Below are 23,755 nucleotides of genomic sequence, written 5' to 3' on the forward strand. Positions count from 1 at the left end.
ACAGGCTGCAGCATCACTCCTATTCTGCTCTGTCCTGACCTCCCCTCACTGCGCTTCCCAGCTCCTTTCATTAATCATTTACTCTCTTCCTTCTCTCTGTCTGTCTCTCTCTCACTCTTCTTGCTCTTTCTCTTCCTCTCTACCCTCTAGTCCTCTTGTTGCTGCTAATCTTTATCTCTTTATCTTTCTCTCCATCGCTACATCTTTATCTCGCTGTTGACTGGAAAATTACCTATCCTTGTCCTTCCCTCGATACTATCAGTGTGTATCATTGCCTTTGAATTCCATAATCTTCCTCTTTTCTGGCTTTTTCTCTTTGCCTCTTTCAAACTGTGTGTGTGTGATTTTTACTGTACGTATCCTCATTTGTGCATGTATTGTGTGCTTGCAGACGAGTGTAAGCACACACGGTGTAAGCTGTACCTTTCCCAGACAAGGTGTGTGCATAAATAGCCCTGTTTTGAAGACGCTCTTCACTGTATAAAGGTTCCATAATCCCCATGGTTGTTTGGGCTGTTGTTTTTTTTTTCTCTGTTGTTTTCCTGAAGCCCTGCATATAAGATGAATTATTCAGCATTGTAATGGGTCTATATTTGTCGTTGTTTATCTTGCCTCAGTGCCCCCGCCACCCTCATCGCTGCCCTACCACCATCTCTCTCCCAGCTTTCACTTGTCTGTCTGTCTGTCTGTCTGTCTGTCTGTCTGTCTGGCAAGCAGAGCCCACTCTACCCGCAGAGGATGCTCCACTTTAATGAATGAAGTGAAGTCATTTAGCAGGGCTCTTAATGGCACGTAAAGCCCCGCTGCTAGGCTTGATTAATCAGGGAAAGTATTTGGCTGTCACACACAGGGCTGTCCTCAGCAGGGGCAGCAGCTTGATCGCTGCACTCTCTTTTATGGCGGGGTCCCTCTCTATTCTCGCCAGAGTTGTCTGGAGGCAGAGCTGCCAACGCTCTCCTCATCCACAGGTGGCGTCTGTTTGGGCTTTTGGAAGCTTGATTGCAGAATGAAAGCCTGCTTGGCGTCGCTCTATAACGGGCATGATGATGATAATGTTGATGATCCTACGTCTGTCAAAGACAAGTGTCCTGTGGCCTGCAGTGTCATATCATGAGAGGACAGTGTTGTCAGTGGGCAAGGACACAAACAAAAAGGAGTAAACCACTGTAAATAACAGGTCTTTACCACTGCCTCATGCAAGAGAGCCAGTCAATCAGTCTATGTTAAGCTGAAAGCAATAGATATAGCAGCCGATATTAGCTTATAGCAGATATATCGCTATCGGTGTATGTGTCGGCCAATAAGTAACAAGAAATTGCAGTGCAGAAATACCAAACTAGGTTTTATTAGAAAAAGTGTCACCATTACATAGTTTGTCCATCAGAGAGCACTGAAAGTAGATTTTTACACTGTAAAATGTCTTTTTGTAAACAAATCTAGGGATATCAATATTGTTCATTTGCATTATGTATTTAAGTTAAAAACTATTAGCCGTATATCTTTATTGGATTTTTTAAATTCCCAAATATATATATCAGAATGAAAGGCACATGATGAGATATTTTATTATCAACAGACACAAAATACAGGTACAGCATTGAAAATTATGCTATAACTAAACTTTATGAGCTTTACCAAACTGGAGTTTACTGCAGGTCTAATTTATTGTAAGGTGTTACTACTATTTTGTCCATGGAAAATTTGAAGGAGTCACTTTATTTCTCCTTATTGCTTTATTACTCGGTGAAGTGTTCCATTTGCTTGAAAGCAAAGTGCTTTAAAGACAATATTGGTCTCAGATACTTCACAGTGTCACTTTTACTAACATTATTCTTTGCTTTGAACACACACAGCAGAGATTTAAAGCAGCAATTTAGTCTTTTATAGTAGGTAAGCATATCCAGGAGATAATTACAGTATTTCAACTTCCTGACTGTGACTTAGTTCAATCTAGGATTACTTCGCCATTGTTATTACCTCTCACACAGAACCCACTGAAATTCATCTATAAAAATATAATGAAATTCAGTGCATACTCCAAGGCATAGTATGCCAATGTATCTTTCATTCTGTCCTACTGTATGTTATGTTTTCATGTAGTCATTTGCTTTTTCTCATAGTGAATGGTAGGAATCGGGTCTAGTTTAGCTTGGCTGTTTTCGTTGTGGGGTTTTGTGTTAATTTGCAGAAGGAGGTCACAGCAGGGTGCTTGGCTAACTGAGACAACGCTCAGTGAGAATCCTCAACATTAGAATATGAAAGTTTACAGATCTCATGAGTATTCATCTTGGGGCTCATCCGCTCGCACCCATCACCTCCATCCTCCTCATCTGCCTTTTTTTTCTGTCTCTCTAATCCCCCCCTCTTCACTCTCTTCTCTTCACCAGAACCTTTCATCTCTCTCTGCTACGCTCCTGTCACCCCATCACTCTCTTTCCCTCATTTTCTCTCTCTTTCTGTAATTTTCTTCCGTGGTGGAATGGGGGGGGGGATGTTTCACTCTCTGGCTGTTTGTTCTTATTTTTCCTTCATTCATTTGTCTATCCAGAAATCACTTGTCAAATTCTCCCAAAAATAGGAGACTAAAATCTTACACTATTGTTTAATACAGGAAATCTGTGTATAACTCACTCTACTGAACATGTGTTCAACCTGTTTTTGTCCCATTCATATAAGAAATGGCAGTTTGATCCCTGGTTGACACCATCCAGAGACTCTAGTCTGCAACTCTTGTTCCATAAATATAACTGCAAAACTACTGCACATAATTACATTTTGTTTCTCTCTTATTCTCACTCTATTTTTTAGACCACTCAGGTATTCAGTTACATGCATTTCACGTCATTATTAATAACATTTAACAATGCTCCCATCCCTAGTGCAAATACCAGTTCACCAGAGTAACATAGCGTTTGACCAATATTCAACCGAGGTCGCGAAGCCAGGTCTGATGACATGTTGTGCCATTCACATTGACTGCTGCCAATGTCAGTGTAACACGTGTCACTGAAAGACTATAATAAAGGCCTAAGAGGGAAAGTTTAGAAAGCAATATTGCTCCAGTTTTAAAACCTAGAAGAATGGCCTTGCTGATGTGTTGGCACTATATTTACAACGCATTTCAGTTGTTATGCTTCAGACAGCACTGGTCTTATTTTAATCAATTAATTTCCATATTTGATAAATCATACTGATCGAGTACTCAAGTAAAGTCACAAACTCATACCTATATACATACAGTATCTTGATAGTCATAGCATATCATAAGCTTCACTTTGGAGGTTGGTTATTAGCAGCAGCAGGTAACTGTTCTAAAATTGGACTTAAAACTGCTATAATGAATATTTTTGTATTGGCAATGGATAAAATGACTATATGTAATATGAAAGAGGTCACTCGTAGTGAACCCACAGAGAATTAAAATCCAACTCAGCCGTTTCCCTCAGCTCTACACAGTGTTTTACCGTATTTTAACTCTTGTTTTAGTCTTCCGGCCTGCAACTTAACTGTTTTACTGCTCTTATGAGTGTCATTTCCAGGCTTTTTTTTTTGCATAAAAGCTCTAAAAACCCAATATACACTACCTGCCCAGCACCAAACGACAGGCAGCCAAAGTCAGCGACTACCTGGTGAAGAAAATGGAGCATTTAGCAGCTAAAGAGCCAGATCAGGAGTTGGTGGAGAGCAAAACAGAGCTAAAAGAAGTTACATTCATCAGATGGCCAGAAACAAGACTCTGAGTGAATGCTAATGTTAATCTATGACATCAATAAACAGCACTGAGCGTGCTCTTGTACATCTTTTTCTGACCATCTCTAACTGCTGCTTAGGAGACAGTTTGTATTCATCACTTCCTGTGGGTAGAGACGATTTCCTTCCACTGCCCACACCCAACACCAGAATTTTATTTCTACTTTGTGGCAGATGAGACAGTGTATTTTTACAGAAAAAATATCTCCAGCTGCAGCTTTAACAGAAAAATATGTGCAGCTATAAAAGAAAAAATGTGACTTGCACCAGACAGCTTTACCAATAATGCAGTATAAGGAAATGCTATATACAACTAACATACTGTGGGAGGTATTGTATTGTTGGTTTAATGTCATTTTTATACATTTACTGAAGAGGTGACTTGTGCATCACTGATGGGGATAGCATGTTTACAGGCAATAATTTATTTAGGATTTTATTACTTTTCTCTTCAAATACTTAACATTTAATTCAATTTTCCTGGTCAAATATGTGTTAATAGGCTATGTCAGCATAATAGCAAGTCCTGTGAATATGTCAATTAACATGCCGATTCAGATCAGAAGTATAATCACTTTTCCATTTCATCTTTAACAAGGGTGAAATACTCTGGAGCTAATCTATAACAGGCAAATCCAATCACTGAAGCCATTGTCTGTTGTGACTTGAAGGTCTGCTAGACTGCCATGGCAGTAAATTGATTAGCAGTGATCTACTGGTCTCTCCTAAATGCTGATCTTGGAAAATTGGTTCATGTCTTTGCCTTAAGACGAGGTTGTGGTTGAGTTCCAAGCTACTTTCATCTCCCTGCTCTCCTCTCTGTACGGCTCAGTAACAAGGCAACACAGAAGCTGGTCACTGTTTCTGCCTGCTGCCTTCATTAAGCTAAGCTCTGTCTCTGACTGTTCAAGCTCGCCAGCTCTCTGGTCTTGTGCAGATTTACAGGAGCAGTCAGGATGGGGGTCGCTTGCAAATATGAATTTAATTAAATGTGACTCACAGAAGACAAAACCACTTGAATTTGAAGGAGAAAGGGTCAGGTGTGGGTCTTACAGTCCCCCCCCCTTTGCCCCACCTTCTCTACTTGTACCCACTCACCACCACTACCTCACATGAAACACACACATGTGCATTTGTACACCCACACACAGTTTAGCACATAGGAAGAGGAAGCAAAGTGGGAGGCACCTGATCTCTTCAATCATCCTGGTTGCAGTTGTGATTAATGTAAAGTGGTTCTTATTTACAACACAAATTACCAGGGTAGACAGGTAGGAAATAAAAAATGTCTTCAATTTTGTGGTGTATGTCCAAACATCAAAAGAGCTTTAATGTGAAGGGACTAATATGGAGTCAAAAACTATTATAAATGCAGTGGATTCCTCAGTTTAAGCACTTTTACCTCAAATCCTAATGCAGAGATTATTTAAAGTGACAGTTTATTTAATGACAAGAGAGACTTTGTAATGCTTTCACTTTATTGTGTGAAATTTAGAGGATTCTTAACCTTGAACAGTCCCCAGTCCTCTAATCCTCAAACCTTATCTCCGCTCAGTATTTTGACTCTGTCAGTCAGTTGAGTTCCACATAGTTGGGTGCTTTTGTTTTTTTGTTTTTTTATCAGCGGGAGGCTCAACTGAACAAGTGGTAACTGAACAATGACAGAGCGGCATGAGAGGGTTTTGTGTTTTCAAAGCCTATCACTCGTCTTTGAGGAAATTAGTAGTTTTGAGTTTAAGTTCAATAGATATTGGATGCTAACAAAGTGCCTTCTGCTGCTTTGCTGTCTGCTTATCAGTCCTGTTTCAACTCTGCCTTCTGTTGGTGCATGTTAAATAAAGAAGAGATAGGAGGGAGAGAGAGAGGAGTGGTTTAAGTCTGATTTATGTGTATTTTTGCAAGTGTCAGTGCATTTAAACCGTTGTTAGGACCTCCTTTGTTTTTCCTTTCCTTTCACATTTACTCCAAAACTTGCATTAGCCTGCTTACCTCTGATACCTCATTCTTTCATTGAATCACCTTTCTGCCCACTGCTGCCCTCTCATCCTTCCACCTTTCCTGTGTTTCCTCCCTTTCCTCGACCCTTTCTCTATATCAGGGCCAAAGGTCACATTTTACAGCTCCTGTGAAATCAATCACAGGTCAAACCTTTCAGTCTGACTCACAGACAGCTACTGATTGAGGCTATGTTTTTGTGTGGAAATAGATAGCTGACTGGATACAGGCCAATGCATACTAAGAACAAGCTTTCACTTCTTAATTTACACAGTGCATTCATTCATGCAGTCCATCAGACTTGTCATCGTCGCTGTGACTGTATTCATTGCAGATACATGAGATCTTTCAAGATTAATATATAGATCTATACTGCTGCTGCTGTAGCTGATGTTAGGGTTCACAGAGTAGAGTGACAGATTTAGACAGGTTGACAGGAAAACAATGCAGAACAGAGCAACCAAACGAGTTTGTTCCTAGAAATGTTCAGAGTTGTGCAGTGCCTTAAAAAAAAATGGGTGCATCTTTTATTCATGTTCAGTTGTCGAGGTGTCAAGAGTTTTGTCAAGCCTCTCACTGTTCCGTTAACCTTGTCCCTGTGAAACGTTCTGTCTCTATCTCTTTGGTTAAACATTACTGCCAGGCCATGGGGGGAACAGAGAGAGGGAAGGATAGAGAGGAAGAGGATCTGCTGCTGCTTCCCTTCATACTTTTCATCATTAAACAAACATGGCCTCTTACCAAAAAGAGTGCACAAAAGAAAGCAGCGCCACCAAGACAGAAAAGGAGAGAGAGGAGGAAGAGCGGAGACTGAGGAGAGTGAGAGTGATGGAAATGAAGGAGGGGGCAGAGTACCTGTGTGCAGAGCAGAAAGGTGTGCAGTCCATCATCTTCAGACAGGCAGACAGGGCTGTCTGGGGAGTTTATTTTTACCTCGATATAAGAGGAGTCTGGATCAGCTACTGCAGGCTGGTAGCACCTTTCGGTGGGGGTTCTAGGACAGCTGCTGTCCCGATGTGACCATCCTTCACACCTGACAATACACAATCATACACGTGTACACACAAACATACGCAGACGCACCAAGCTCCAGGTCAAAGCTTTGCTGTGTCATGCTTCAATTTAAGTTTTCTGCATCTACTGTATATTGTATCTAGATGTATAGATGAAACGATTAGTCAATCAATCAATTAGTCGATTAACAGAAATGAATCTGCAACTATTTTGATAATCAACTAATCATGTTTTTCATTTTTCATGTATAAATGCCAAACATTCTCAAATGTGATTCTTTTCTTTGGCATATATAATAGTAATCTTTGTATCTTTGGGTCTTGGGTCTTGACTGTTGGTCTGACAAATGCAATATCACTATGCCACCACTATATTTGTTTTCTGACATTTTATCGACAATGATAAATTGATTAATTGAGAAAATAATTGGCAGATTAGTCAGTAATAAAAAATAACTGTAGGTTGAAACCATATATATCAAAATTTTACACAAATTGTACAGCAACTTCTAACTATTTTCTAATATGGCTAAATAAATTAATCAACACTCTCATTTTCTCCCGTCTCGATTATTGTAATTCCCTCTACATGTGCCTCAGTCAAGCTGCTCTAAATCATTTACAGTTTGTTCAAAATGCAGCTGCCAGGCTACTAACTAGAACTAGCCGTCGGTCCCACAGTACCCCTGTTCTTGCATCCCTCCATTGGCTTCCTGTAAAATTCAGAATAAACTACAAGATCCTGTTGATTACATATAAGGCTCTGCATGACCTTGCCCCCGGTTACATTTCTGATCTGATCTCCTCATTCCACTTCTCGACCACGCAGATCCTCAAATCTCGGACTTTTATCCATCCCTCGCTCCAATCTCAAAACAAAAGGTGATCGCACCTTTGCTGTTTTAACCCCAACCCTCTGGAATAATCTTCCACAAACTATCAGATTTGCTGAATCTTTGGACTGCTTTAAGCGGCTTCTAAAAACACATCTCTATAGGCAAGCCTTTTTATAGATCTCCATCCCTGTCTTATGTTTTGGGTTGTTTCAGTTTGGTTTTGTGCTGTGTTTTGTATTGTAATATATCTTTATTTTAATTATTCATTTATATTTTTGGTGTGTGTGTGAAGCACTTTTTATGTGTGTGTGCTATACAAATAAAGGTTTGCTTACTTATGTACAGTACATCACGGGAATATGCAAACACTTCAAAGAATTTGTTTGTCGAGCACCTCACAAATCACACCAAACAGCCCCTAACCTGGTTGATATTGATTTTAGTTGAAATGTGAGGATCTAGCACAAATGTACCTGCTCATTGGCCTCTTTGTCAAATTCATGACAAACCTCTCATTATTCATGTACACTGAATATGTGTCCATGGACTCCCGGTCCATATCTACAGGGAGCCGTTAGGAGTCAGTGTGATCTGCTATTGATCACCTGTGAATCAATGTTTATCATGTATTTATAGACCCACCCCCACCCCCACACCCCCTCTCTAAGTTGCTGTTAGTACCAGCACAGACACACTGGGAGGAGAATTGATTAACAAATCAAGCCTGTAATTAATTCTTACTGTGATCAAAGCCATGGAAGGAAGACTGTGGAGAGCCTGAGGCACGATGGGGAGGTGCATTACAGTGCGGTCCCACCAAGCCTACTCTTATCACTATGCTGTTTGTTCTTCAAACAGGTGGGTTTTAGATTTAGCATAATGTTGCGTGAATTTCAAATGTCTTAAAAGGTTGCCCTGCCTGTTTTGCGTTCGGGAGATGATTAGTGCTCCTAAGCTGGTGTGTGTCTTTCTGTTTCTCATGAGATTTGTAACGGACTGTGACGCCCTCACACGTCCCTGCACATTGCATCTTGGAGCTGCTTGGCAATTCCTACCCATGCGTAGGCTCCTTCATCTTTATTTTTAGGTGATCCTGCGAGAAACTCCCTCTTAAATATGGATTTTTCTTAAATATGGAGTAGGAAGTATAATTGTCTTGTGTCCCAAAGCAGTTGTTTTCTGGCCCCAAAGTTCGACAGAGATGGTCGGGAAACATTAATGAGAAAGACTTGAAACTCAAAAAAGTTCAGACTTGGGGATACGTAAGGTGACTCTTTGGGGGATTTCAGATGCTTAATTTTTGCTTGAATTTTTGTCTGCTTGTAAAACCAAGACTTTAAATTTTTCTCACTCTTAACTGTCTCTCTCTTACTGTACATCTGCCTCCACTCTCTATAATGTCCCATTTTCTCATATTTTTTTAACCTGTTTTTTACTCACCTAACATCTATTGGTGACTGTTTGGATCTTGATGAACAAACTGACCCATTTCCTCCCACTGTGTTCTTTATTTTTATGTGCAGGTTAGCTCTGTATGTGTACGAGTACCTGCTGCATGTAGGAGCACAGAAGTCAGCACAGACCTTTCTCTCAGAGGTAAGTCACAAACATGCTGTGTGTGTTTGTTTGTGTGTCAGAGAGTGCAGCCCAAGTACTTCACATGTCCACTCTGAAGGGTGGTCTGACTCTCGTACAATGTGTCCAGTAAGTGTAGCAGCTAATTGAATTAGGCAGGCCTTACAGTGCTGAGCCAACAGGTCGGTAGCAGCAGACGGGCTTTTTAACATTAGTGTTGCATTTAGTGGGACTGGAGCTGGAGCACAGGGATAGTTACAACACTCAGCCTGGAACTGACGTCTTCAACTGGCATCGTTCTTTGATCTGCTCAGCAGCTCCGTCTCAGTCCATCTCTTTCAATCTCATTCATGTCCTCTCTGAGTCCCCTACTGTCTCTCATCTTTCCGCTCTCTTCTTGATCTATCTCTCCACTACTCTTCCTGAGAAGCAAGCTTGTCCTCACTTTGATTCTGCAGAGGTAAAAAGGTGACGGGGTGAAAATGAGGTCAGTTGATTCTGGTGCTTCACTGTAAATGACGGTAAATTACAATGTAGAAGACAGTGACTGGAGGCTTGTTGTACATCGGCCAGAGGAAGAGGAGAACAAAGAGAGGGGGATGGAAAAGGTTACATCATCAGCTGGCACCAATTCTCATCACTCTGACTTAGTGTGTGTTCGTGCACATGTGCATACACACACCTCTCTGTCTCTCTGACACCCTTTCCTCTCTGCCATATCACTTGCTCTCTCTTCCGCAGATGTGGGAGATTAAAAGGATAGGCGGTGTCATATTCAAGTGTGAGAACGCATTAGCTAAGCATGCAACAAGTATAAACACAGCCATTTGTATACAATACACATTGGCGTGCATGCATGAGCACGCGCACACACACTGGGTAAACATTACGCCATAATGTAGCTTATGCTGGAATAGTGGGGTGGAGTAAAATATGGATTTAAAGGCTTGTTATCCACTTTTTATCATCCACATCTGTGTATCCTCAGGCTCAAGATACAAGAGCCCCGAAAGATGAGTCACGAATCAGACCCGAATACCTTAACGTAAATATCAAATCACAGACAGACATCTCAGAAGAACAGGCAACAAGAAACCATGCAACCCTCTCAAACTAAATTCTAAAGGTACACAGCACACAGCCTACATCTGCCAGTAATCATGCTAAAGGGATCTCACTGTAGCATGGTGAAGGTAAATGAATGAACCTCCCGGGAGTGCAGACCACAAGAAGACAGGATATGCGGGCACAGTCAGTGCTGTTTTCTTCTGAGCTTTCCAGATGAAGGGGGAATAAAAGAACATGCTAAAAAGTTCCCTGACTTGAACTCTCTGCAGTCATGTTTGGACTGAGATACAGCCAATTAAATGTGAGAAATGAGGGATGTCATGCCCATTCTGCATCTTTTGTACCATTTGAGCAATTATGAGGGAGTAAATCCTTCTTTGTCATGGTGTATATTGAAATTTCTGGCTGCCTATAATGTTTCAAGTTAACCGATGTCTTTTACTAGAATTGCTAACTTCGACTGAAAGCATGTGGAATAAACACAGAGAGGCAGTTCCTGACACCCCCCCCCACCTCAAAAAAACTTCAAAGCCAGGCATTCCTTCTAAAAGTCACTGTGTCTGATCTGCAGCTGAGGTCAGGACGGTCTGATTGAAAGTGCAGCGATTCAGCTCTTCCTGTTATTTTAGCTCTTGTTCACACTACTCTTTTACCCATATGAAACATTTCAGTGAAGGAAATTAAAAAAAATTATCATGAGATCACTTGAAAAGTCAGAGAGAAAGAGTGATCTAAGTCTGTTTATAGAGAGGAGAGGCAGACTAAACAATAGCGTCATAGTCTCATAGGAGAAGCCTTACTGCTGCCGACAGCTGCTGCTCAGACTGTTAGATGCGTGTGTGTGTGTCTGTGTCTTTGTATGTATCTGCACATCAGTTGACACTGTGTGGTAACATAAATTGTACCTACTGTGGGTGATGTCAGCACTCATGTTAGTCACGAACCTTGACTGAGGTGTTAAGGCGTCAAAATGCTTCAACTGAAGTGTTTCTCAGACGTTGTCTGAAATGCCCCCCCCCAATCTTTTGTTTGAACTCAAAGTTGGAAGTGACTATTTGCTAAGCCCCGCCCCCCTTAGTAACTGTTGCTACATCTGTCAATCTTTCTGTTCTCTCACACAGCACATTTAGTTTACGCAGTTTACAATAACGGTGGCAGATTTACAACTCGAAATTCATAGTCATTTTTGACGCAGTGGGTACTTGATGTCAGACAATCAGTGCTTTAACATGCACTTAAGTAAGCAGGTTTCTCTGAGTAACCTGATTACACGGTTAATCGGAGAGTGCATTTACATGCACTGTAGTAACCTGGTGATTGTAAATCTGCGTATACATGAAGCAGGTCAGTAACCAGATTTCTTCCTTATCCCGACCTTATTTTGGAACCATGGCTTACTTATTTAACTGTGGTAGTGACAATGGTTCCTGACTTTTTTGTTTGCTGTGTGTGTCTGGAAGACAAAAGTAGCCTCTCATTTCTAGCCAGCAATTAATTCATTTTGCTGGCTGAAATGACAACTAACACTAGCAGATTATATCAGCGATGTCTAGTTAGCTCACTAAGCTAAGGTTAGCTTCACGAGGTGGTCAGTTTGTTCTCGATTCCCTGTTTAGCTGCTTAGCTTACATACAGTACAAGAGCAAGACAGAGGTTAGATTTATGCTTTATTGGTCATTTTTTGTGTCCCTATGCGAAAAAATTTTTTGTATGAGAACCAATATCTCAAATAAAGAGTTTGGTTGGGGTTGCTGGGGTTTAAACCAAATCCATTATAGCAAGACAGAGCAGCTAATGTTACCCTAAACTCTGATAGCATCCAGGATCAACTCAGCAACTCAGACTTTTTTATTCTCCACACAATTAGTTCTGTCAGTTTTCGTATGTACAAAAAGAAGTACAACACCATGAAACCCTTTAAGAAATGATTGCACTGTTGTGCCCATTTTTTTTAGGGGGGGCTTTTTGCCTCCATTTGATAAGAACAGCTGAAGAGAGCCATGAAATATGGAAGAGAGAGAGAGAATGACTTGCAGCAAAGGCCGCTGCTGTAAGGACTCAGTGTTGTACATGTGGTGTGCATTCTACCAGGTGAGCTCCCAGGGCACCCCTGTTATGCCCATTTGAATGATTATCTCATCTCGTCGCTCTCAATTACGGCCTGCTCTTGTCCGGCTGTAGAGTGTGGCCATTCAGAACTACTAGAAACACTTTTGCCTTCAGACGTGGTTGGACAACACGCCGTACAAACTGGTTAATTTGGCGCATACCCCAGCCTTGATTCTGTCTATTAGGAAGAATGGAAGGAAGGAATGAGGGAATGGAGGAAGAAAAAATAAAGAAAAGAAAGGAAGAAACACTGTAAAGAAAAAACATAGGAAAGAAGGATTACAGGATGGAATGCAGTTCTAAGGAAAGCCAGAAAGAAGCAAAGAGTGAATGAAACACTGGATGCAGAAGGACAAATAATCATCACATCCCCTGACTCAGTAAACACACACACACACATTTGCACACACACTCTTTCACGTACTTGTGAATAGACAGGCTTTTAGGCACACATATATTCACTTATCCACTTATGAATCCATGGCACGAGAATCATAATATAATTACATAATGGCATGTGTTATAAGAATTCCCTTGCACCCTTTTCCAACCTTGTAAAGCAGATAATTCAGATGTTGGACATGTTTTTATACTTAATATGCTTCTCTCAGTCTCCCTCACTCTCTTTCTCCATCTGTCCAGATCCGATGGGAGAAGAACATCACATTAGGAGAGCCTCCGGGGTTCCTCCACTCATGGTGGTGGTGAGTGTTTTTGTGTCTGATGATTCAAGTTACGTTTCCTCTTCATGCTGTTTTTTCTTCATTCCATCATTGACAAAATTCAATAAAATGATCATTCTACCTCCTTCTCCTGTTTTCATTTATCTTCATCTCATTAATTATCCCCAAAAGATCTTCCTCAGGTTGCTGTTTGCGAATTGTAACACTCACCTTAAGTCATCTATTCCAATGATGATAACAGAATCATACTTATTGCCTCGATGCTGGATTACCCTGCCTCTAAAATGGACCATTATTTTTATCTGTCAAGCTTTAATGTTTCTCTTTTGTCACCATTGGTCTCTCTGACTGCCTCTCTGTGTTGTAGTGTTTTCTGGGACCTGTACTGTGCGGCTCCAGAGAGAAGAGACACATGTGAACACTCCAGTGAGGCCAAGGCCTTCCATGACTACGTGAGTCTGCACTGATGTAGCTTTCCTTGCTCTATCTGGCTCAGTGGCACTCTCCGATTAGCGCAGGACTCTATGCTGGGAAATGCCGTATTATATGGAAACCCAAATTGTAAAATATAAGTAAATAAACAAATAAATAAGTAAATAAATAAATAGTTATTTGAATAAACATTTGACAAATTGACAAAATATATAACCATGAAATTGTGAATAATCCCAATACAGTCTGAATAAGCAGTTACATAACTGACTCTGCCCTGTTTGTCTTGATTGACAGATGAAGACTTTGATAATTTGTAGCTGTATGAAATAGGATGGTATTTGGGAAAAATGGCATTATGAAAAAAAACAGACTTTGGAAGCGTACATTCAGAAATAGAAGCTGCTGCTAAAATGAAATAAAACATTACTTTCAGTAAATTGTAGTTGTGAAAAGAAGTAGGATGCTATACCATATCATAGTCTTTTATGCTGAGTTTATAAAAAATTGAGTATTTCACAATTCCATGGTTATATATTTTGTCTCTATATATTAATACAAAAATGTATTTCATAACGGTTTTTTATTTATTTAATATTGAACACTTTGGGTTTCCGTAGTATTAATATTGATGAGGAGATGTGTTCAAACTGGTGTTAAAATGCAAAAATGACAATCCAAGACCAGTTCTCATCAAAGCAATGCAGATAACACCTAACTTCAGTGTCTCCATTTCCTATTTCCTAATTGCTTGTTTTATTTTTTTTACATTACACATTTTGAAATATTACGGGTTTCTAGATCATGCAAAGAGCTATACGGATGATGGCAATGTCTACGAGTGGCTTGCTGCTGCCTGTTTTTGATTACCATAATACATCTACAGGCGCAAAAAAACTGAGGCTGAGGATTTAGAGCTGACATCAAAAGAACTGGTTAGGCCATAAAGTTGAGACTGGGGATTCACCAACCTTCATCTAATCCCAGCACAATATCTTAACACTGTTGGGTTATCATATGGCTGCAACTCGTCTTTACAGCCTTGTAAAATGGTTTTATCTCATTATGAATCTATGATCTGAAGTGCCATTTAATTGAATGCTTGTTGTGACGTTGAAAGTGTGTGATAAAGAAGTCTAGAGAATATACTGCTTAAGGTTTGTTGTACCTGCTACTTGTATTCTACCAGAGCATAGCAGTTCGAAAATGCTGCACACACACATATCCGCCTAAAGTAATGTGAGCACATTACGCTGAAGAGCAGACTGGGCAGGCAGACAGTGGCCCGTGTGGTGGAAACATTGTTTATTGCTGTGTTTTCTCAGCGTGGCTCCACTTCACTGCTGTAATTCCCGCACATCAAGGCATGGGTTGATTTAGTCATGCACCATCCAGTAACCGGAATACAGTGAGCAGTGCCATAGCTCTTGAAGTTTTAGATTAGCTGGTGACTAAGAGAGAGGAAGTGCGTCTCTCCTCGCGGGAAGTTGCGAGGTGGAGGAGGGGGGAGTGTGGAGGGGTCTTCTCTCTCCTGCTTTTTATGTTGTTGTTTTCCCTCTGTAGGCAGAAGTCTGACTCATCAGATTTGTCTGTACTGTGGTTTATTGAGATGTATTGTTGGAAGTGCACAGGTCAGGTGTTTTTGCCTACCCCAGCAGAATCGTCCCTCCTCTTCTCTCTTTATCCCCCTCTCTGTGGTCCTCTCCCTCTTTCCTTCAGGCTTGCAATCCTGCAGAACTGGTGGGGGCTCTCTTCTCTTTTATCTTCTTGCAGTAGGTGTATGTGCTTGTGTATATATGTGTGTGCATACACAGGTGATGCTGCTGATGCTGGCGATGATGATCAGGGTGATGAATAGGCACTCCCAAGGACGAGGCAGCTATGTGATGATGTCATCCTGGCTCAGAGGAAGGGAGCTGGAGGGCAGCATGACCTCAGCCCTGGGAGACAAAAAGGAGAGAGGGGAGAGGTGGAAAAAAACAGGGGAACAAGGAAACAGACAGAATGAGTCAAAAAGAGGGACAAACAGACAGACACTTCTTTTCTTTTTTTATTAATTTATTAAACACAAACACATTTACAGTAATTGAATCAAATTTTTCTCAAGATGACAACAGTATCTTGTTGTTTCTTCTTTTCTGATCAGAATCAATTCAATTCAGGAATCATTCAAAATCTATCTTAACGTCATTAGCAGAGGCCACCAGCAACATCTTATTCTTACATTTCCTGCAGGGATGTAATCAGAGAATTATAATTAGACCAATTGTAATTAGACCAAGGTCACTTTCAATCAACTGTACCAATGCTGCGCTGCTTCTTAGATCCAATCAGAGGTACTACCCACATATCTGTCGCTCAATTAAAACAAAATGAGGGGACTGCGGTGGCCAGGTTTGGAAAAAGTAGAACGCCTTAATTTGATGCTGGTGTCTCTCTTTCAGTCTCCTGACTTTGAGACTGATGGAGATTTTAATCAGACATTTTGATGGTAATTATTTCCAGATAGCTAATTACTGAGTGAAGTCCTAATTAATGCTGGGGAGATGTAGGAGCTCATTCGCATCATCTTTGGGTCCCTATCCTTTGATAATTGATGGGATTGTGACAAGGATTTTGACTTGATTTTCACAATTATCCCAGTTTGAACTACCTACTATAGATACAATTGGCTTTGAGTAAATCTGTCTTAACAATGTCTGTTTTGCATGTGGTTGTGTACAGTATATGTCGATCATATCACCAGATTTTAATGTGTGTGAGGATGGTCTTCTAGGACATTAATCCAGTAATCTAATGTTTAAAGGGAAAGAAACAAAAGACTGATGAACGAAGTGAAGAGAGATGCAACGTTATTGATTTCTATCCTCAGACAAGGCTTTTCAGGCATCAGAAATGCCGTTTACAGTTCTGTTAAGTGCTTTGTAAATTGTGTTCTTGATACTAAATGAGCGGTCTCCATTTGCGAGGGGCCATAAAAACAAGTTATTTTTAAATTCTTTTGCTTGGCCCGGAAATGGACTTATTAGAGACAAAAGTCTTCTGCTGTTGCTTTTCCGCCTTTGAAGAATAAGACATCAATCCATGTGGATCATTTCAGGCTTTTCCTGATAGTGTTGTGGGTTTGAAAGTTGAAAAGAGACAGCTGTCACATAGCTGTAACATCTTCATACAGCATATGCACTAACATGAATGCATTTATAATACAGCTATATTGCAATGTCTCATGATCATTAATAAATTGAGAGAAATAGGATAGTTATCATATGTTTTGAACTGATTTCTGCAGGAACAATAGAATGGTTTCTCTACTGTCCCATTTTGATTTTGTCCCAACTAATTTCTGTGATCTTTAATCAAATATGGGCAAATTAAATGGAACAAGAAAGAACCAAGCCAGCATGAGATTGCTTGTAAGACTTGGGTAAACAATATTGAGCATATTAGCAACATTTCTTCTAGTACTATATAACATTTAGACCCTTCAAAATGTTTGCTGTACTGAAAAATGGCCTATTTATTAGAAATACAAACATCTCCATATAAATTGTGTTAAGTGCATTGGTGCGTGATTATGTATTTGTGTGTGGCAGTTTGAGTTTGCAGAATAATTATATATGTTACACTATACATGTTCAGATTTTCCTCAATGGGATTATTCTTGCAAGCTGTGGAAGAGACAGTCTAGAGGTTAGAGAAGCAGACTGGTGGTAGAAGGGCTGACGAGTTAGAAAAATTTGGGGAGTTTGGGAGAACTGATGAAAAAAAAAAAAGACCTCCACTAAGAAAGATATCTCACTCCTGATTTCAGGAGATTATCAGTGGCCGACAGTTGTTCTGGTTGTGCTGTGCAGCCTGTAGATAAGAATGTGCTTATTAACTGAAGCATCCTCCTGGATGACTCATGTCTTTTGTATAAAAAGTGATTATTGTGAATGAAAATATGCTGTGAACTGACATTTGTAGGTGGTTGTGAAAGTCTTTTGTAATGCTCTGAACATATACGATTACCTTTATCACACTGGACATCAACGTGTGAATTTGTGATGGATTCTCACAGAGGAAAGCCCAAAAGATGCTATTCAGTCAAGCATAAGACAAGTAGACAAGTATTAGGGAACCAGGCCACACATGCGGAATCAGCCGGGCATGCAGCCTCACAGGGTGACATAGAAATGTGCTGACACATAATGCAAAAAAAGAATATCCACTTTGGAAAATTATTTCACTTTATGCTGATTTTTTTTTAAATTTATTTTTTCCTAACAAATTAAAATATGCCAGTGGGATCAGGCAATTTGATTTAGTCCAATGAAAATCAAGTTTTTAATGCTCATTTTAGCACTTTCTAGAGCCAAGAGACAGGTTTTTATATCAGTATATATTAGGCCATTTTAAACCATATTTTAACTGTGGTTCCCAACATTTTTGGCTGGTGACCCCTTAAAAGGAAATGATTAATTAGGGCTGCAACTAACAAGTATTTTCATTATTGATTAATCTGACAATTATTTTTTAATTAATTGTTAGATTCATAAAATGTCAGAAAAAGTTAAAAGCAATGACCATGAATGTGTTTTCTTAAGTTAAGCAATGCATTAAGCTCTCCCGGCCACAGTAGTGTCTGACAGTCGACATGACATTTGACAAAGAAAAGCAGCAAACCCCCTCAACTGAGAAGCTGAACCTTTGGAATGTTGGCCATTTTTGCTGTGGAAAGTGAATAATCGATTATCAGAATATTTATTGATTAATTGTCTGTCAATCTACTAATCGATTGGTCAACAAATCGTATCAGCTATACTTGTGATGCTTCACGTTATGTCGATTGTGTAGACATACTGTAAGTTGTGAGCAGTTCAAGCAAAGAGTGATTTTTCCTTCTCAGGTTGTTGTATTTTTGGAGGGATAAAAAGGTGTAAGTGTCCAAAATTTAACAAGAAAAAAGCAAAAGAATTAGAGCAAAGTTGTGTTGTGTTGCGGTAGTATATATCTTTCTCTCTTTTCCCTTTAATGCTCTCATGAGCCCTAAGAGTTATCTAGGGAGACCTTGGAGGGCCCACTCCCAGGTTGGGAACCACTGTTTTAAGATGTTGCTACTTGGTAAAAATTTGTAAATTGGTAAAAGTGCAATAAAAGCTGGTGTCATTGCACCCTGCTGGCTGCCTGTAGAAAGCTAAATGACTTGAAATGAACAAAGAGGGTGACACATGGATGAACTACAGAGCGAGCAGTAGACACAAAATGTGCAGTAGATAGGCAGCAGTGTTACAAGTATTTAAAGCAAGGAGAGCCTGGTGTCATTGTGTGGCATCACTGTGGGAGATAGCAGGCACACGGCAGTTAGAGAGGAAGAAGAGATCAAGAGGCAGTGCCAAGAGCAGCCCCCTTTGATAAAAATGCTCCAACTCACGCTGCTAGATCTTACATTCATACTCTCTCACTCATGCATGAAAATGTATTCACACCGCTCAATTTAACAGACACACACTGTCTTTATTGTACAGCTAAAGGATACACACATTTGTAAATATGTAATAACACACAGGGCTGCTTTGTTCATTTACATCCTGATGCATTCTGTGTTTGATATCTCTGCAAAAACAAGCACATACATAGTGTGCTGCGCTGTCTGTGTATGGCTGAAGGACAGGAAGGTGCAGTGACCCTGTGGTTTAACTGAAAACAGCTACTGTCTGCAATGAGAAACATGTACTGTACAGTATGGATGTGTGCTGCTACACTAAACAGAAGGACACTCATACACACACTTGACCATGGACATGTTTTCTGGTTTCTGTGGTCTTCTTGGTACAAGCTTTGCTTCACTCATAAAATGGGTCTTACCCCTGATTTACTTTTTTGTAAATACTAATGTTCTGCAACCAATAACTCAGTAACATACAGTACTTTCCAGAAAGTTGCAATAGAAAATGCTGTAATGTAGGAATTATTAATCATTGATGTTTAATTTCTCTCTAGTACTGCAAGGATGGCAATATGAGTCAACCTTTTCTGGTTAAAATGTCCACTGGTACCCAGGAAATATCCAAACATAATGGTCCGATCACCATGAAATTCACTGAGCACATTCATGCACCCCAGAGGATAAACCCTCTTCATTTTTGACACCGCAGGTGCTTTTCTGTTGTGCCACCAACAGGCCAAAAATGTCCATTGTGGACACAAGATTATGTTATACTTATAATAATCTCTAATACTCTAATAATCTAATGGGTCTAATGAACATGTTTTCTGTCTTCAAACTGTTTCACAAGAAATTATCAAATTGAAAGAATGCTTGAAAATTCACTGCTTTTATCTACATAATTCAATAATTCAGTTCCAATTTTAACACTGTAAGACTTTCTTTACCCTGAAGTCGTCTTCTCAGGCAGAGCTGCCTCCCAACAAGCTCCACCAGTTCAAATCTCAGCAAAACTTTTCCAACCTTCATTCTAAGCTGAACCATCTATAACTTGTTTTTCCGAGCCTTTGTTGCAGATTGTTTCAATTTCCACCAGCTGCATTAAACCGTTTGAAGATAATTTCGCTCTCTTTTACCCTCTTACTGGAACAAATTATGAACTGATTATTAGTTAGTTCTTTAAACTATCTCAATTTTTTCCCTGTGGGCTTGCAATTTTTGAACATTACTAATTTGAACATTAGTAATTTATCAGGAAATAATACAAAAAAGGGCTGCAAACTGCATCACATTTGTTCAGAAAAGCAGCTTCAAATCCAGTCATTCCTGACTGCACTATTTACAAACAAGGTAAGATCCTGTTGTGGACTGATGTTTTATTATCTGATTATGGATTAAACAAACCTGAGAATAAACGGCTTAATTCAGTGGCATGAAATGCAAACTTGAATTTTGACCACCACCTGTGTGTTTGTTTGTGTGCGCATGCATATGAAGAGCTTGAGCAAAACAGAGAAGACAGAGACAACCTAGAAACAGTGACTCTGTTGGCTCCAAGCATTGTGGGTAACAAGCTGATTCCAACCAGTTGACAACCAATGGGGGTTGGGGAGACCCCCAGTCTGTTTCCAGGGAAACAGAGCCCTTTCTCCTCTTCTGTCTCTCTCTCACATGCTCCCATGTTCCTTCTTGGTGGTGTTGAGGAGGAGGGAGATGTGGAGGTGACTCACTGTAACATCATTGCCATGGCAATGAAGAGGGAGTGTAGAGGGAGAGAAGGGAGAAAAAGAACGGGAATATCCATAGGGTTCAGCCGAGATGGAAATGGTTGCCACGATCTCCCAACAGTTTGAAAAAGACAAGGGGCATTTCAATGTTGAACACTTAACTGTATGCTGGGCTGCTTATACGCTACTTCTCTGCAGTTTTTTAGGAAAACATTACAATCACTTGCTCTGTTTCTGCCATTTCTCCCTCCCCTGCTTATCCCCCCTCACTCTCTACACTGCGCTTCATCCTCTCTCTTTCACGTCAGCATTTTTTTTCCTCTTTTTTTTATATCCTCTGCCTATCTCTGTCCCTGTTCTCTTTCCTTCTGCATTCCTCTTTATGTCTCTTATCATCTTCCTTCCTCTTTCGCTGGCCTGTTGCGCGTAGCCCTCCAGTCTCAGAGGAGTGTGTTTTCCACTGTTACGCTGAGTCATGTCACATGCGTGTTTGGACATGCCGAGGTGGAGTGTTAATATGATGTTGACATATGCACGCCTTGCTGCCCTGCAGCGGGCAGGGGCAAAGACGAGGGCATGGCACAGAGTGGAGGGGGAAAGGTTAACTGAGGGCTGCGGAAAACAAGAAGGTGTAAGAATGAGAACAGGCTCTAACAGAGCTGTGGAATATGGAAGAGTAGTTTCAAGTTTGACTGCAGTTATTATTATTGATTATGAAAATAAGGGGCTTAGTCAGGAGTATATGTTGTGTGTCTGCAGCAGTCTAAGGAGAGGTGATACAGTGCTATCTGAGCTTTCACGCATGCAGCTTTACCCAGCAAGCTTCAAGAATGTTTCTGTTTAATTCTCACTGGAATCTAAGTTGATATTTTCTAAAATCTTTAATCACAAAAGACTGGGATGAAAGATGTCAGTCAAGAATCAGTCAAAGTGAGCAAATGTTTTGCACATTGGACACTGCGTAGTTTAACATCCAGTCTTCCTTGGCCCATTTGGGAGAAAAGCTATAGAAGTGCTGCAAAAGTTTACACAGCAACAACCTTACAGGTTGTGTGTGTGAAAGGGATTATAGTGAATTATCCAGAGATTGAGCTGTAGAAGTTGCGGCAGGACTACGGAGGGAGAGCAGGAGGGCAAAGCTAGAATGCTGACATGATCAGACCGGCGCGTTATCTCTTTGACCCCAACTAACTCCAGTGGGGGTTTTTTGCAGTTGTAGACACCCATATCCTTATCTCATGCTCCTCTTATGTCTGGCCTTCTAGCACTGTAAGGACTGCAAGATGAGACACAGAAAGTGACTTCTCACTAGTTCTTCCTCTGATTGATGAGTCTTTGTATCAACAATTCTGCCAGTTTTCTAATTCCAATCCACTTTTCAGTCTCTGCAATTGCACTATGATATATTTTGAAAGAACTGGATAGATTCAGTGTTAAAGGTCACAAAATCTGTGGATGTCAGGTGATCAATATTCTGTGTTTGCATCGATCTGACAAATAGAAAAGACCATGACATAGCCTCCTCTTCATCTCAAGCCGTGGCTTTTAAATCTTCCTCTGTATCTCTCTACCCTTTCCTCTCCTCTGTGTTCAGTCCATCTTCCTTATCTGCCCCAGTGTCGTTGAACCAAGTGAGATAGTGGTGGGAGAAGTGTGGCTCCCCAGCACCAAAGTGACTATCATTTTCAGCTCTGTATGTGTATCTGACAGTGTATCAGCCCGCAGCTCCACCTCACATATTATATAGCTCCTCACAGCTTTAGAGATGTTTACAGGGGTCGATAATGACATCAGTGATAAAGGAAACACAGCCAGTGCCCCCGCCCCCGCCCCTTCACTGTCACCCCCTGTGCAGCTGATATCACCCTACCTGTAATGACCCAGGGAGACCAAGTAGATTAGCGTTGTGCTGCCATTTTACCTGGTAATCACCTGTAATATTACACTAGAGAGTGCCTGGGTTCTGGTGGGAATTCTGTTGTGCAGGATAATGTGCTGCTAAAGGTGATAAAGACTTAAAAGATGTAGAAAGACGGAGAGGGTGAACATTGAGAAGCAAAGATGTTGTGCAGGTTGAAATAGGAAGAGGTCCCTCCTCCATTTCTATCCAACTCTTTATTAAAGGAAAATCCAGGTTTATTACATCTTGGCTCTATTCTCATTGTTTTGGCCATCATTTCTATTGGTTCTAATAACACCATAGTAATGTCTGAGATGTGGGATTGTCTGATAACTTGCGTTTTTTGCTCCATCTTACCTCTTTTTGGCAATTAAAAGATAAGGCAGGCATTTTTCTATATTTTTCTTATTGACAGCAAATGCAATGTGTTGGGATTTACAATGGTTAAAGGGGCACCAAATTGTGTAGGATCAATCAATTAAATTTGGCTATCAAAATTATCAAATATAATCATAAATAATAACTAATTAATAAAGTCCTTGGGGCCACCACTCTTCTTAAAGAAAAGAAATGATAGCCAATCAATTGATTGTCATATAATATACTAAACTATCTAATTTGGAACTCAGATTAATAATTAAATTAATAACTATAACCAAAATTACCACCAATAGCTAGTAGGTTAAAGGATTTGGAGTTCAACATAGAAGAGGCTGGCAAATTGTTCACTCTTGTGCAACATTAAAGAAACCAGCATAATTATACGCAAGCATTTATTAAAAGATAATAAAAGCAAAAACACACAATATGAAGACTAACTCTAAATGCACTAAACTACAGAACAAAGAGTGTGCCAGGACAGAATGAGAATAGTTAGTTGCATGCAAGACCATGTGTCTGTGTGAACACTAACATCAACTTAGCATATAGCTACCAAATTAACAGTGAAAACACATCACAACAATAAAATTCAATGAACCAAATCAATACATATACATGCACACAGTAACACAGTCCTGTGCTTAGCCAAGTACACTGTTCACTGTTGACACCAATAGTGGCTGGAATGCTGCATTCAATGCTTTCGGGATTTTGGAATGCTGAGTTCAAATGCTCTCCTAACAAAAGTTCAGTTAAAATCACACAAATGAATTCATCTGTGGAGTCCCAACAAATGAAAAGACAAAAACCAATAATGTGTTAATCCATCTCTCAATACAGACCACTGGTTCCTACTAA

General features: G+C 40.2%; 1 protein-coding gene across 2 annotated transcripts in view; it reads left to right on the forward strand.

The window, feature by feature from the left end:
* Positions 1-23,755, forward strand: part of ssbp2a (single stranded DNA binding protein 2a) — a 54,771-nt gene that overhangs the window by 13,498 nt on the left and 17,518 nt on the right. The window contains exons 1-4 of one of the 2 annotated variants that reach the window (XM_044197739.1): positions 8,367-8,452; positions 9,118-9,190; positions 12,989-13,050; positions 13,397-13,481. In XM_044197739.1, coding sequence (XP_044053674.1) covers positions 8,382-8,452; positions 9,118-9,190; positions 12,989-13,050; positions 13,397-13,481 — 291 coding nt within the window. In that variant the 5' untranslated portion in view covers positions 8,367-8,381. Of the gene's footprint in view, positions 1-8,366; positions 8,453-9,117; positions 9,191-12,988; positions 13,051-13,396; positions 13,482-23,755 lie in introns of those variants that run through there. The other variant, XM_044197740.1, reaches the window with a different exon arrangement.

The sequence above is a fragment of the Siniperca chuatsi genome, linkage group LG5, assembly GCF_020085105.1.
Source record: "Siniperca chuatsi isolate FFG_IHB_CAS linkage group LG5, ASM2008510v1, whole genome shotgun sequence".
Classification (NCBI taxonomy): domain Eukaryota; kingdom Metazoa; phylum Chordata; class Actinopteri; order Centrarchiformes; family Sinipercidae; genus Siniperca; species Siniperca chuatsi.